The 14,287-nt window shown below is 38.7% G+C and overlaps 1 protein-coding gene across 1 annotated transcript in view; it reads left to right on the top strand.

The window, feature by feature from the left end:
- The first annotated feature begins 558 nt into the window (after positions 1 to 558).
- The window catches only part of ERN1 (endoplasmic reticulum to nucleus signaling 1), a 71,473-nt gene continuing 57,744 nt past the window's right edge, over positions 559 to 14,287 (top strand). Inside the window, exon 1 of the mRNA XM_026711102.2 lies at positions 559 to 1,149. Within this exon, the coding sequence (XP_026566887.1) occupies positions 1,066 to 1,149 (84 nt within the window). The 5' untranslated portion in view covers positions 559 to 1,065. The remainder of the gene's footprint in view (positions 1,150 to 14,287) is intronic.

Raw genomic sequence — 14,287 nt, forward strand, 5'->3', positions numbered from 1 at the left:
ACTAATATTTTATATAATATAAATATTTTATATTTTGCTACTAAAGCTATCAGATCTAGGGTGCAAAAATCTAGTTGACCACGAGAGGGCAGCAAAGAGATACAACCTTTAACTTGGCTCCCATGTAGCAGTTCTGGAGGCAGATTTGATACTGGTATCCCTAGCCACAATATTGAGCTATTTCTCATAGCAAAAAATGTATATTGGAGATGTATCATTTTGGAGTAACTATTCCCTTCATATGATAAAGCATGGGGAGTTAGAAATTGTTGTGATATGATACTATGACCCTTGTTACTATGATATTTAGCTCTTTTAATTGTGCTGTTTGAGTTGTTTAAACCCTCACCTGCAGCTTGGGCACAGCTTGCATGCAGACGCACCATCTCATCAGTGCAAAGATTCATGCAGTCACAAACAAGGTTAAGAATCAGTAGCTAAGTATTAAATCATGTGGGAACCAAAGACACATACCAAACTCCAGAAGCTGACAGCTTTCCTAGTCTAGATCTCTGCCAGTATCTTGGACTATATAACCCAAGATCCTCAGCCAAGCATGACTTCAGGAGAGTTGATTCAGACTTATGGGAGTTCAGGTGTCACATACACCTGGGACGGGCGCGGGTGGAGGCTAATAGTTTGATCCATTTCCAGAGCTGATTAAAAACAAATCTTTGCCTTGCCAGAGGTGGAGCCATGCTAGGGACAGATGCCTTTTCTATTTATACAGCCGGGGGTGTACAGCTACCCTAGGGCAGCCGCGTCCACACGTTGCTACCCGCCGACGGAGAAGGGCAGCGCAGGGCCAGAGCCGGGGCCGGCGAGGCAAAAGCCCCTCTGCCCCAACCGCAGCACCTCCCTCTCGCGGCCTTCCCCTCCCCCACCTCCCACCGCCCGGCTGTCCTCCCGGTGCGTGGCTGCCGGGAAAGCTCCCTGCGGCTCAGCTCCGCCTCCGAAAGAGGAAGGGCCGGACACGCTGCGGGCAGGGGCGCCGGCGATCGCCCAGCGGGCCGGGCTTTCTGCTTTGCGCCGCGGCGGGCCCGGTGCTGGCTGCCAGGGCGAGCCATGGAGCGGGAGGCGGCTGGCGGTCGCGATCTCCTCCGGCTGGGCGCGCTGCTGCTTCTGTTGCTCCTCTTGCCGGGGCCCGCGGTAAGGACGCGCAGGAGAGGGCTGGAGGGGCGCCGCGATCCCAGGAGGAGAGAGGGGCGTCCGGCTCTCCGGGGCTTCCCGGGAGGGGGGTGGGGGGCAGGGAGGAAAGAAGTGACAACTGATTGCGACATCGCAAACACAACTGAGGACGGGCCAAGAAAGGGCGAAGTTAAGTTCCGGGGTGCAGAGACTTTCTTGCTGTAAGCGGGTGGCGGAGGGAACACGCGCGCCTCGAGCAGCTGTTGTTGCAGCTGAGCGACTCGCGCAAGTAGCAGCGGTGGCCCTCGGGTGGGGATGGATGGAGGCAAAAGAGACCATCCCGGGGGCTGGTTCCGGATCTCATCCGGTCCAGCATGCTGCTGCTTCCCGGCCGGGGAGCGGGGGGAGGGGATTAGTAAAGTGGACGTCCAGCTCACTTGAAAGACGCCAGGTTGGGGGGAAATTAGTCTTAATCTTTCCTGGGTTTTCTCCCATCTCTTTCAAATACCAAGAATATAAAGTAATTTCCTGACTTTTAGGAAGATACTGCTGTCTGGACTGATTTAAACTAGAGTTTTGTTTGAAGGAAGCCCTGTATTCTCGGTTCCTCTTGTTACCTGAAATGAAATGACATTCTTGCTCTTCTTCTGTTGATGGCAAGGCTGCAAACTGTGTTCTGCCTCCTCCTTGAACTTTTGGGAGTGAATGCAAAACACATTCTGTTTTATCTTGCATCTTCTTTCACTATCTACTGCACTGAGGCTGCCATCGTTTCCAAGCAAGTAGCTAACAATGTCTTTGGGGGAAGGGGGTCAACTATCCAGCCATTGTTAAGTGTGAAAATAATAGCAATTGAGGACAGAGTTGATATAGCTTCAACAGTGGCAGGGTGATGCTAGTAAGGCACTTTTGAAGGGTAGAGTTTGGAAGGTTTGCTGTAGGTATGAAAGACAACAGCCTAGAAGTTAGATCTGGCTCACACAGTTGGAAGACTACAAGGCTTGGGACCATAGGGAAGTCATGATAGAGCTCTGTATAAATTCAACACACCTTGGAAAACCCTGACAAAAAGAGTTTTCTCCCACTTTTTATAGTGTTAAACACGGGGCCGTCTGTTAAAGCAAAATATAGGGGAATTCGGAGCCAATAACACAATACAGTAATTTCTCACACAATGCTTAACTAAGTTGTGGAATCTGCTGTGGTTGGATGGGTTGATGTTCTTGTGTTAGATTGTTTGAGCAGATTGACTGGACAGATTTATGGAAGATCAGGATATCATTTTCTGCTAGGTGTGTTGGCTTTATGCTGTAGGATCTACTCAGAAAGACATCAGTGGAAGTTCACACTTCCTCATCCATGTCATGTTATGGGCACTTCTTGGTCCAGAGAACACTGGAGAGTATGAACCATTAACTTGATGGATCGGGGCTTTCCTAATGCTCTTTTACTTTCTTTGGTGTGTGGGGGTGGGGGTGGGGGGAGCAATCATTCTTGGATGGAAGCATCTTGACTGTTTTGCTCGTTATCTTAGCCCAAGGCTCCACTCCCCAAACTTGGCAAATGTAAGACTTGTAGACTTGAACTCCCAGAATTCTCCAGCATAGCATAGCTGGCTGGAGAATTCTGGGAGTTGAAGTCCACAAGTCTTAAAGTTACCAAGTTTGGAGACCTCTGTCTTAGCCAGTAATTTATTTGTTTTTTATAGCTGGCACAATTTTTGTGAGTCAGTTTTATCAAAGCTTGGGTTCTGAGAAATTTTGCTCCCGCTTAATAAATCAGATCATTCTACCACTTTTTATAAATTGACAGCTTGACAACTGAGCTAACAATGACTTTCTTTTTTTGTGTGTAAATTTTATTTGAGTTTTCACAAAGAGAAAAAAATACAAATAAAACATCTTTTTTGAAAGTAGCGTAATCCTGGGTTACATTTCTTCATACAGACACAAATTCAGGTTCATGCTCATTTTTATATTCTATTCCATATCTTATTACTATTTTACATTTTCTGCATAGCTTCTCCCCTCTTTTAATTTTCTCAATTTTATTTTAATTATCTCATCTCAATTCAGATCATTGTATTTATATTTTTTGTCTGTCCTGTTTCAATTATTTATTATCTGTTCTCATTAAACAAAATTTCTACTGTAGTTACTGATTGGAGTATGACGCCTTTATAACTTTTCCCTAAAGTTGTAACATTCAGTATAATACATAACTTCCATTCGGATTCTGCTTGGTACATTCTTAAAATACACACTGTATTCTTAAATTTTTTTTTTTATAAATGTATATAATTAAAACAACATTCCATTCCAATTCAATTCTATCATTAATATTAATATTCATTAAAGTTTTAACATCTTTAACATTACTTTTCAATTAAATATCATACTTCTATGGGAACAATTATAAGCTTTCCATAGTTAATTCCCTCCCCCCTCACTTATATTTTATAAAACATTAACTAATTAAAATGTTCCCATTCCTTCCTAATTCAATTTTCTCATTTATTTTATTTCAGTTATTTTATTCACAAACATTTCACTAAATTACACTAACTTTTATCCCTCATTTTAATCATAAGTTGTTTCCAATTTTCTAAAATTATTTCTATTACTAATGTAACAATACAATCTTATGTACCTTTACAGAATCCCTTTTTCAGTTATATTTTCACCCATTATCTCTAAATAGCTCCTGTTTTTCTATATCATGCTCCGGTCCTTTGTAACTTCTTTTCCTTTCCTTCTTCCCTCTCTTCTTCTCTCTCCCCTTTTTACCCCCTTGTCTCTCTACCTCTATTTCTCTCTTCTGTGTTCCCCTCTTCTGTTGCTTTCCAGTATTATACTTATTTTTCAAATTATTTTTCTTTTCTTTGGTTGTTGTTTTTTAAGTCTTAAATTCTCCATTCTCTTTCCCCCCTTTCCTTTTTTTTCCTCACATAAAATTGCTTGTTCATTAAAGATGGCTTCTTCTTTGTCCCAGTCTTCTTGTTTTGCAGTCTTTTCTTCTTGTTTCTCATAGTTCCAAATCTCCATTTCTAAGAATTGAAAAACGAAGCCAAAAGAACCCTTCCCTTCTTGTGCATCTTCTTTGTACTTTTTAAGTTCCATTTTCAATTCATCCAGAAGTGGTGCCATTGTATAAATTTTTAAACAACCACCCGATTGATTTTAGTCATTCAAATATAATAACCAAGAATCCAAAGATCACCAAATAATCCAAATACACGCAAGCTGTTTCTTTTTTGCTCTTTTTTTCACTTTCTCTTCCTGGGGTTACTATTTAGTTGCAAAGTTTCAGTTAAAATGTATCTTTTAGAAGTCTTGTTGAAGTTTTACTGTAGATTCTTTTTAATTCCAGGCAGTCTCCTCCCTCTTCCAGATCCTGCCCTTATTCTTTTTCTTTCCCTTCCTGCTTATGAAAAAGAAAAATTTTAATGTCCAGAAATCCAGAAATTTAATGTCCCTTTGACATTTTGTTTTATTTTCAGCTTAATTGCCTATTGATGTCAAAGCGGATTTTTCCGATTTCTTATTTAAGTCTCTTAGTTGTCAGTATAGGGAAGGAGAGAGAAGGGAAAAAAAGCCAAACCTTTCCCTTTTCACTTTCCTTCGCTGCTTCCGACTCTTCTTTGGGAGCGATGTTATTTTTTGTAAGTTTAAATTCCAGGGTACCTTGGTTGTTGCTTTTACAATTTAACCCGGTCAGCCAAAATTTTCACTTCTTATCTTCCTCCTGCACATTCTTTTCCGGTCGAGTTCTCCTTTGTGGTGGCCATTTCTGACCACCACTGCAACCGCCTTCGGGAAAGGGAGTAATGGCCAGCTGAGGAGGAGAGATGCGGCTCTCCTCAACCCTGCTGGTGGTCTCCCCCCTCTTCACCACCTCTACAGGGTGGCTTAGCCAGCTGGCTCGGGGTGCTCCAGCGGCGAGCCCAGACAGAAACTGTGCACAATCACGGATTTCTGTCTGTCACCGAAGGAACTCAAACCGGAAGTTCCAGACCAGAGCTAACAATGATTTTCTGAAGTCCTGTGGATCCCTCCTCCCATCCCTTATCTCCACGGCCCAACTCCTCAGCTTAATTTAGAAAGTAGAAAAGGGTTGTAAATTAATTGTGATTCTTTGCTGTCCCTGATGGACAATTCTAGAAATGTGGGAATGTTAACCAGTTGCTATATAACTGTAATCCTGCTTATCTTCCTAAAAATAAAATACACAGTACTAGTATAGTTATTGATGCTAACTCCTATCCCCAAATTGAGGTGTAACATCAGGGTCTATGGCCACCTATCTCAACCGTAACAATATCACAATAAATATCAATTAGCATCTGAGGTAAAAAACATTCCAGCCACCAATACAACCATCCCATGGGCTCTGCCACATATTCTGGTAACAGAGTATGCCTGTGCCTGATGACATAACCAGTATAAAGATAGGACTCAAGTCCTATGGCTTCAAGTTGGTATTTGTGCAACAGTGTTTGTATCATAACACACAAATTTAATAAAGCAAATGTGGAAAAATAATTTAAGAAAGCTCTTTGTCATTTTGGTGAAGTTGAGAAGGGGGGGTTACACATACTTTAGAATTAACATTATGATATAACATGCAATATTTGTTTAATTTTATTAAAATATTTTGCCATTTTATAAATATCTGGCTAGATGTTCACCTTTTTAAAAATAAAAAAAAACAATGCTTATATTTAGTCATGAACCAGAAGGGTCTGTGAGTACTGTACTAATTTACTTGCATTATATTATTGTTTCTGTCCCTGCAGAACAAATATTCATGCATTTTCTAAGAAACATTTAGAAAATTATACGGTTTTGATAGTATGACTATTTTTATTATTGTTTTGCCCTTTATGTTTGGAGGTTTATTTGAAAGGCTGTCAAGATTTTAGTTGTGAGGAGAATCAGAATAATTTTGATGAGTAAAGTTGACAAATACTTAGGCTGTCTTGAAAATTATGCAATAGGGTGCAATGGAAGATTACTTTTGATTTCACTATACTTTCTTGCTATATACAGTTAAGCACACTAATTATGAGTGATCTCTTGGCACTCGTGTCTATGAATCCAATTCCAGAGTGTTTCTTCCACATTATACAATATGTATGCTCAGCAGTGTTGCTCCATAATTTGTGTGAGAGAATTGATAAATTAAGATAGCCAGTTTAGTTTATTGCTGGGAGACTGTGAATTTTAATCCTGCCTGAGACACAATACCAGATTTAGGCCAGTCACTTTTTTCAGCCCTAGAAAAGGGGCCATGGCAAATCAATTCTTACAAGAAAACTGTAGGTACTTGCCTGGTCTTCAAGAATCAGATATGATTGAAAGGAAGAAAATATATCATGTACATCTTAGCATATACTAACAAAGGATAATTATAAACATTCAGAGATGGTATAATTTTCTTTCTGTCTTCTACCTATTCACATTTCTCAGTGTGTTGGGACTTGCAGATCACCATTTACTATATCTCTTTTTCAGTTAGTGCCCTTCTCAAATGCAAGAGATGATCCCATTCCTGATCATTGCTTTAGGGCTTTAAACATAATCATCACCAGTGCTTTGAATTGTGCTTAGGAACAAATTGGCCACCAATGCACTCCCAGCCAAACAGGCCAAATATAATCCAATGTAGATTGTTTTCCAGAGCAACTGCATTATCCAAAGACCCTTAAAGTTAGCCTCTTCAATCCAGTAATCTAATCTGCAGGCAAGATTATTGTAATCAGGCCTGATTTTTCTGAGAGTAAATGGAAGACATTCCTTATGGAAGAGCAGGATAAATACAGCGTTTTAAAATCACACTGAACAGGAGTAGAAAGTCAGAGAAAGCATTGAAAGCCTTACAATTACTTTATACTTAATATATTAAAAATGTTTTTTAGCTCTCATTTGACATAGGTCATATTTTCTTCCGCTCCCCTTTTAACATTAATTATTTTATAAAAATAACCATTCCTTCTTCTCCATTAAACATATTTGAGTGAGTTGTTTTTTAAATGCACGCACACAATCATCTTGTAACCTAGCAATGTAATTAGAGCACTGGCTGACAAAATAGGCTCAGTGAGTCATAGGGCATCCAGGATGATCATCTTGGTTGCTTGCGCTATGGTGCGGAAGCTGTCCTAAATATTTGCCTTGCCCAGATGTCCAAGGCAGGTTCTCAGAAATACAAATGAAGTCTTGGCTAATTCACAGAGTGATGGTTGTAGGGGAAATAGGAAGAGGAAGGAACATAAGGTATATTTGCTACCTTGAGTTATTCATTAAAAAAAATAAAAGCAGGAGATAGATATGATAGGTAGGTAGATAGATATGGCAGGTAAGTAGGCAGATATGGTAGGTAGGTAGGTAGATAGATAGATAGATAGATAGATAGATAGATAGATAGATAGATAGATAGATAGATGATAGAAATTGTGTTCCCATCAAAAATAAAGACAGGATCAGAGACTAAGTTTAGTAAAATATTTGCAAAGGTAACTTACATTCGGACCCTACCTTCTGTCCAGTATACCTGGGAACCCAAGCAAAACACAATCAAGCTTATACTAGGAGCCAATGCATTTGGCATATTTCTTTACTTACCCTATTCATTTAATAGAAGGACCCCATCAATATTTCTTCATCATGATTGCATTAAGGCAGCATTGGGAGTGGCCTGTGGGGTTATTGTGTCTCCTATACCAGTTATGTACATTGCTTCTCTGTTCTTTCTTCCATTTGCTTTCTGAACATAAGTAAATAATCAGGCTGGGAGGGCCTTGTTTCACTTAAACAAGGGATCGTGATGATTCAACCAGAGTAAACTTACCAAAAAAAACCCATTTCATTTTTTATGATCAAGAAGAGTCTACATCTAAGTCGATTTTAGCTCCAGGGTCTGGGTTCTGGTCATTCATGGCTTTTCAAGGAGTTACCTAACAGGCAAAGCAAGGAGATTTGGATCCCATGGCCTCTTCTCTCTTATCAAAGATCAGACCCAAAAGGCTATGCATTTCTAGGCATTAGGAAATAATTCCAAAAGCTCATGCTTTTCCCAAGTAACCAAACTGAGAATATCTAAAAAGTTCAGGAATGCTCTTGGAACAGACACTTCTCACCTTGGAGCTTTATTCTCTCATCACCCACCAGCCTAGCAATTGTCCAATTGAAGTTAGGATAAGCAAAGACAGATAGCTTCTAAGTTCTCAGCAGAACATCCGTTTCTACCAGAGATATGATCAGCATCCTCTATAGGAAATTATGCCTGCTGCTTTTTCTGTGGTAGTCATAGACCACATTCTTCATAGAAATATGTTATTGGCTCCTAATATGTATCTGTTGCATCTGGTATAGGCTTATTGAATTTGTATGATACTTTGAACATTGCTATTTTAATGTTCATAATAATCAGCATTATAGTTTACCATTACCAACATCCAGCAGGAAAGTCTTCCTGGCACATAAGCATCCAGATGATTTATCTGTCTGGTTTATTAACTCTTGATATATTCTATTATTTTAATCAAGAGTTAATAAACCGAACAGGTAAATCACCAGATGTTTGCGTATCAGGAAGAGTTTCCTGTTGGATATTGGTAATGGTAGACTGTAATACCGATTATTAACAACAGAAAGGCTCTCAGTGCACCAAAAGCATGCAAAATTCTGCTTTACATACATCTATAATCATAATTTACTAAGATCCAAACAAGTTTTTGGATCTCAAGAAATATGACTAGGAGTTTTTTGTGTGCCATTGCTATTGTTGTGGTAGTGTGGTAGAAACTACCTGGTTAGTATTGCACAAACATTGGTTTACCCATTCATCCCATTATATCTATGTAACATACAATCAAGATCAATGAGAAAACATTTTTGTCTCTACATTATAGCAGTCAGAATTACCAATTTTCTCTAGCCAGTAGCAAACTGTTTTCCTTGCCAGAATTGCATAACTTTTTAAACTAAAATCTGGGGGGAGTGGACAGGTTTTGAAGGTTCATTTTAAATAAGGTGGGGGCCACAGGAATATCAGGGAATGCCATTCTAAAGGATGGGGTCCATGACAGAGAAAGCCCACTTCCTGAGTCCCATCAGATGATACCACTCAATCAGCGGGACCATATCAACTCTACCAAATAGGATGGGCAGAAAAACTACTGAAAGTAAGTGCTCCCTCAGATAATAGCTCCTAGGCCACGTAACCCAGGGCCAAGAGGTATAACTGGGTTATACCTTCAGCATACTGTTGAAATCAGACCCAAGTAACAGCGGACCTCCTCTAGCAGCCTTATATAGATGTTAAACAGGAAGTGTGACAGTGCCGATGATATCCATCTTGATAATTCAAGAACTGGCCTTCAGGATGCTGTTTTATAGTCCTAGTGTTTTCTGTTAGGTTGTGTGGAAAAGGCAGTGATGGGGCACTGTTGTTCAACAGAACACAACAACAAGATCTGTTATGTCCCACAGGTATACTATCAACCTGTCCTTATCTCATACATATATATATATTCTGAGGTTCTCGCGGGTATTTGTATGTGGATCTTTGGTTGTTCGGGTTTTCTCCCGCGTAAGAATCTTACGCGGGAGAAAACCTGAACAACCAAAGATCGATCTATCTATCTATCTATCTATCTATCTATCTATCTATCTATCTATCTATCTATATATGGCATTCGGCTTTGTTCGGGTATTTTCCCACATTATTGTAGTTGTGCTTTTAAAGTTGTAGCAGCGTTTGGCAGAATCTCATCTGCCATCATCAGGCTTCTGTATAGTGTTCATCTGTGACTGAATACTATACAGAAGCCTGATGATGGCAGATGAGATTCTGCCAAAACGTTGCTACAACTTTAAAAGCACAACTACAATGACGTGGGAAAATACCTGAACAAAGCTGAATGCCATACATGTAAGTACCCGCGAAAACTTAAGAAAACACATATATACATACACACACACACACACATATAAATACATACATACACACGAAGCCACTGAGGAGGGAGGTCTTCTGGAGTTTAAAAGTAGAGTGCTATCAATGTATTGTGAACATTCAGTTCTATTTTTCCTTACCATCCAATTCCCTGAGCCTTTTCCAAATCTGATAATGGACGAACAAGAACAATCACCCTTGTTCTTGAAACAAGATGGGTGGCATATAAATTTTATAAATACATAAATTAACCTTAAATCTAGACAAGATGGAGATTCTGTTGGTAAATAAGATTAAGGACCCGAGGGTTATCCCGTTTGGGACAGGATTATATGTTCCTTTAAATAAGCAGGCATCCTTTACACAGTTATATCTAGTGTGCCCACTACAACCCTTCCTAAACCAGTCAGATGTGGCAGAGGTTGTCCACTTCTTAGTTATTTCCCATCTTCACTATGCAAAGTGCTCTGGGACAATTGTATGCAAGCTGGCAGTAGTAAAAACACATGTCAGCCATGGTGCTAATCATTGCAACAGGCATGGATCATATGCCTATGCTTTGTTTGCTGCCAGTTATTTATTGGGCCCAATTTAAGGTGGTGATATTGACCTTTAAACTCTAAACTGCTTAAGACTGATTAGCTTATTACAAATCTGTCGGGTTGTTAAGATCCGCAGAAAAGGCCCTACTGAAGATAAACCATCTATCAAAGCCTCACATCCTGGCATACACAAAAGCTCCTCCTATCTTATTCCCAGCCTAAATAGAATAGAATATGAAATGTATTTGAATATGAGTAGCTCGGGTTGGTAGTTGGGCTGAGCTCTGAGTTTGGCATTTTAGTTGCTAACATTTTGTCACCATTTGAGGAGACATCGTCAGTGTGCTTTGAATTGTTTGAAGAATTGAAAAAGCAATTCAAAGTGCACTGATGATGTCTCCTCGAATGGTGATGAGACATTTGCAACCAGTTGCCAAGCTCGGAGCTCAGACCAGAATAGAATATTCTTTATTGGTCAAGTGTGATTGGGGACACAAAGAATTTGTCTCCGATGCATAAGCTTTCGGTGTACATGAAATGACACTCAGTGATAGTCACAAGATACTAAATAAGCAATCAACATAAATCATGATACAAACAAAAAGTTATAGTCACAAGAATAAGAAAGATGAGAAGGATAATAGTAATATACTATCTATACACTATAAAATTTTAATAATTATATAAATTATTTTATACCTGATAAAATAGTAATTTATTATCCTGTATTATATTAATATTATGCAGGACAATAAAGAGCAACTCCTTTAAGAGTCTCAGGGTTTAGCAGATCTGTAAAGAACCATCTCTTTCTCTAACCCTTAATCTCATTTTAGAATTTATTTTATCCCTAATTATTAACTTTTTCTTATACTCTGTTTTATTATTTCTAGCGAAGTTGTAGATATTAAAATCTACATTATTTGAGTGGCAGATGGAAGGGTGTAGAGGAACAGTTGCCACAACCTGGTTAAATTATGGTATTCTTTCAAGCATTTTATAATACTATAGAAAAGAAATGTAACAAACTCATTTAAAGCAAAAATTAGCCCATTAGTATATCCTTTTTTAACAGTTGAAGTCTGACAGGCAGAATTGATGATTGTGTTTAATTTAATTGTTTATATTTAACTGAATTTCATTCCTGATGCCTGGGAACCGTGCAATTGAAAACATATGGAAGAGTTTACGATATTCATGTTCCTACACAGAGATTCTAACGACAAAATAGTGGGCATATTTACTTGGGCAAAAGTCCCTCTGGGTATCAGATCATAGAATGGTAGAATTAATTCTATGCTATTTTAGAGAGTAATTCCCACTCAGGTATACAATATTTCTACGAAAATTATACCTCAGGGTATTTTTTTAAAAAGATATTTGTGATCAATATTGGTTTATACACAACACAGTCCTGTGCCATTTAACACAAAGCAAGCCTCTCTGCATTCAGTGATATGATCCCCAAATAAGCATGCATAGGATTTTAGTCTCCTAGGATTATGCGCTGCCTCTGATGAGCTGTGGAAAACAACTTGTTCTGAACATACAGCTCTGTTAAACCATAAACAGGAACTACAGGAGGGCTATATATAATCAGAAGCAATTGATTAAAGGTAATATTTTCTTGTGTTCCATAATAATTAGATAAAAGGCATAAAATGTTAAAATCACCATTCCAACCAGTGCTCACCTTTGTTATCATGCCAGGCCATCGGAAGTTTTGGCTTGCTTCTGATAGTGACTTGGATTTTAGCACATCTCATTCTAAAATGCTAAAATTCTGATATGCTGGCGCTGTGACAAAATTCTAGTCTATATGTATTACTTATTATGGATTTCATGGCCCAGCAGATCTATAATTTCTTCTCATGCCTTTTGATTTTGATGGGGCTATTTTTAAAAAGCTATCTGTGTTAACAGACTTTAAGCTTTCAAACTTAAATGCAAGTCTTTTATAGTACATTTAGCCTTTTATGATAGAGAATCATATATAATAATTGATGTTGCACACATCAAAATGCAGAAATAACAAAATGTTGATATCATTGATATGTTGATATAGGAATAAGAAAAAAGAAATGGCACTATGAGAGTGTTGGCTATAAGAATTGTGGCTCAATTGGACAGCCTTAGCTCCCACTTAAAAGTGGTCTGAAGGGTTGCAGCCTAGATTTGATTCCTCTAATATAAATCACAATCTAAATATTTTGGCCACAATCTAAACTATTTTGGATAGTTACGATGCTAAAGCATTTTTACAGGAAAGCAAAATAGAAAAATATATTATTTTCTGTTAGAAATAAATGAAAATAAAGAGATCAGTAGTGGGTTTACCCAAGCTCATTTTCTTTCCAAGCTCTTTTGTTTTAATTTGAGGGGGATAAGAGGGGTCTCTTAAGTTTTGGATAATGCGTATTTGGCTAAGTAATAAGCAAGGCATTCTTTCAAAATTCTCATGCAGTAATAAATGATAACGCAGGGAAACAAGTCAGTTATATTGTGAATAGCAGTTATTTATGGCTAAGAATTCCAGTCAATGTTGTGATTAAAGGAGTACGTGCTACTGAACACAAGAACATTTGGAAGAAAAGGCATAATGGAATAAATAATTGAGAGATAATTTGGTCCTTCTTTGGTCCTTTCTAGAAAACTATGTCAAATTTAGAATCCTATTTCTCTTTCAAATTTAATAAATAACTGGAACTAAAACTGAAAATAAGTTGGAAATACACAGAAATAAAAGTCAAAGAGGATATTATTGTGACTCATAGATATTTATTTTCCCATTCAGAGACTTATTGAAATAATTGGTATTACTTGCACACCCTGTGTCTCATTTTGTTTTATAGACTTGTAAACTTTCCTTGCAAGATTGTTGCACGTTTTAAATAGCTGGATGAAAAGTGGAAAAATGATGAAAATTAAATGCCTGTTTAATACATGGACATGAGATTTTTTTTTTTTTTCAGTATAGGCAAAGACCTAGCTTGCCTCGGTATTTATTTGTCAGGCTGGTAAAGCTGCCCAGCTCACAACAACTCCGGATGGCATACAAATTAAAAACAGAATCCAGGTGGACAGATACCTGACTTAACCCTATGCCTGGGTAAGAGCCAGGTCTTCAAGCACTGGTTAAAGGACAGCAGGTCAGGGATATTCAAACAGAGGATGGGTGAATGTTACAATTGCAGAGGGCAAACATGGCAAAAACACACACCATTTGAGTCCATCAGATGGCATTGCTTTGGGATCTGGGGTACGCCCATTCCGTTGGACATACATCTTAATATCAACATACTAGACAACAATCAAGGGATAATGCCAACTGAATGCTTTTCAGATGCATTCATTTAAAAATACTACAGCCTGGGCATTAGCCAGCTGACATGGATAACGTCCAAAACACCTGGAAGGCACCATGTTGCCTAATCAATTTACACTTTGGAAGCGATCTGGAAAACCTGCTGCTTTTTCCTCTCTCACCCTTACCCCCATTTATCTGTTTTAATCTCTTGTTTTCAAAGGTAGTCAGTAACCTTGGCATGACCCAGCTTCGTCTGGCCTGGGACTCAATTTTGGGGTGGCTGGGTGATTTTGGGCCAGATGAAGTCTCTCAACACAACCTACCTCACAGGGCTGATATTGGGGGGGTGGGG

Source organism: Pseudonaja textilis, chromosome 2, assembly GCF_049901715.1.
Source record: "Pseudonaja textilis isolate UNSWEBS1 chromosome 2, rPseTex1.2, whole genome shotgun sequence".
NCBI lineage: Eukaryota > Metazoa > Chordata > Lepidosauria > Squamata > Elapidae > Pseudonaja > Pseudonaja textilis.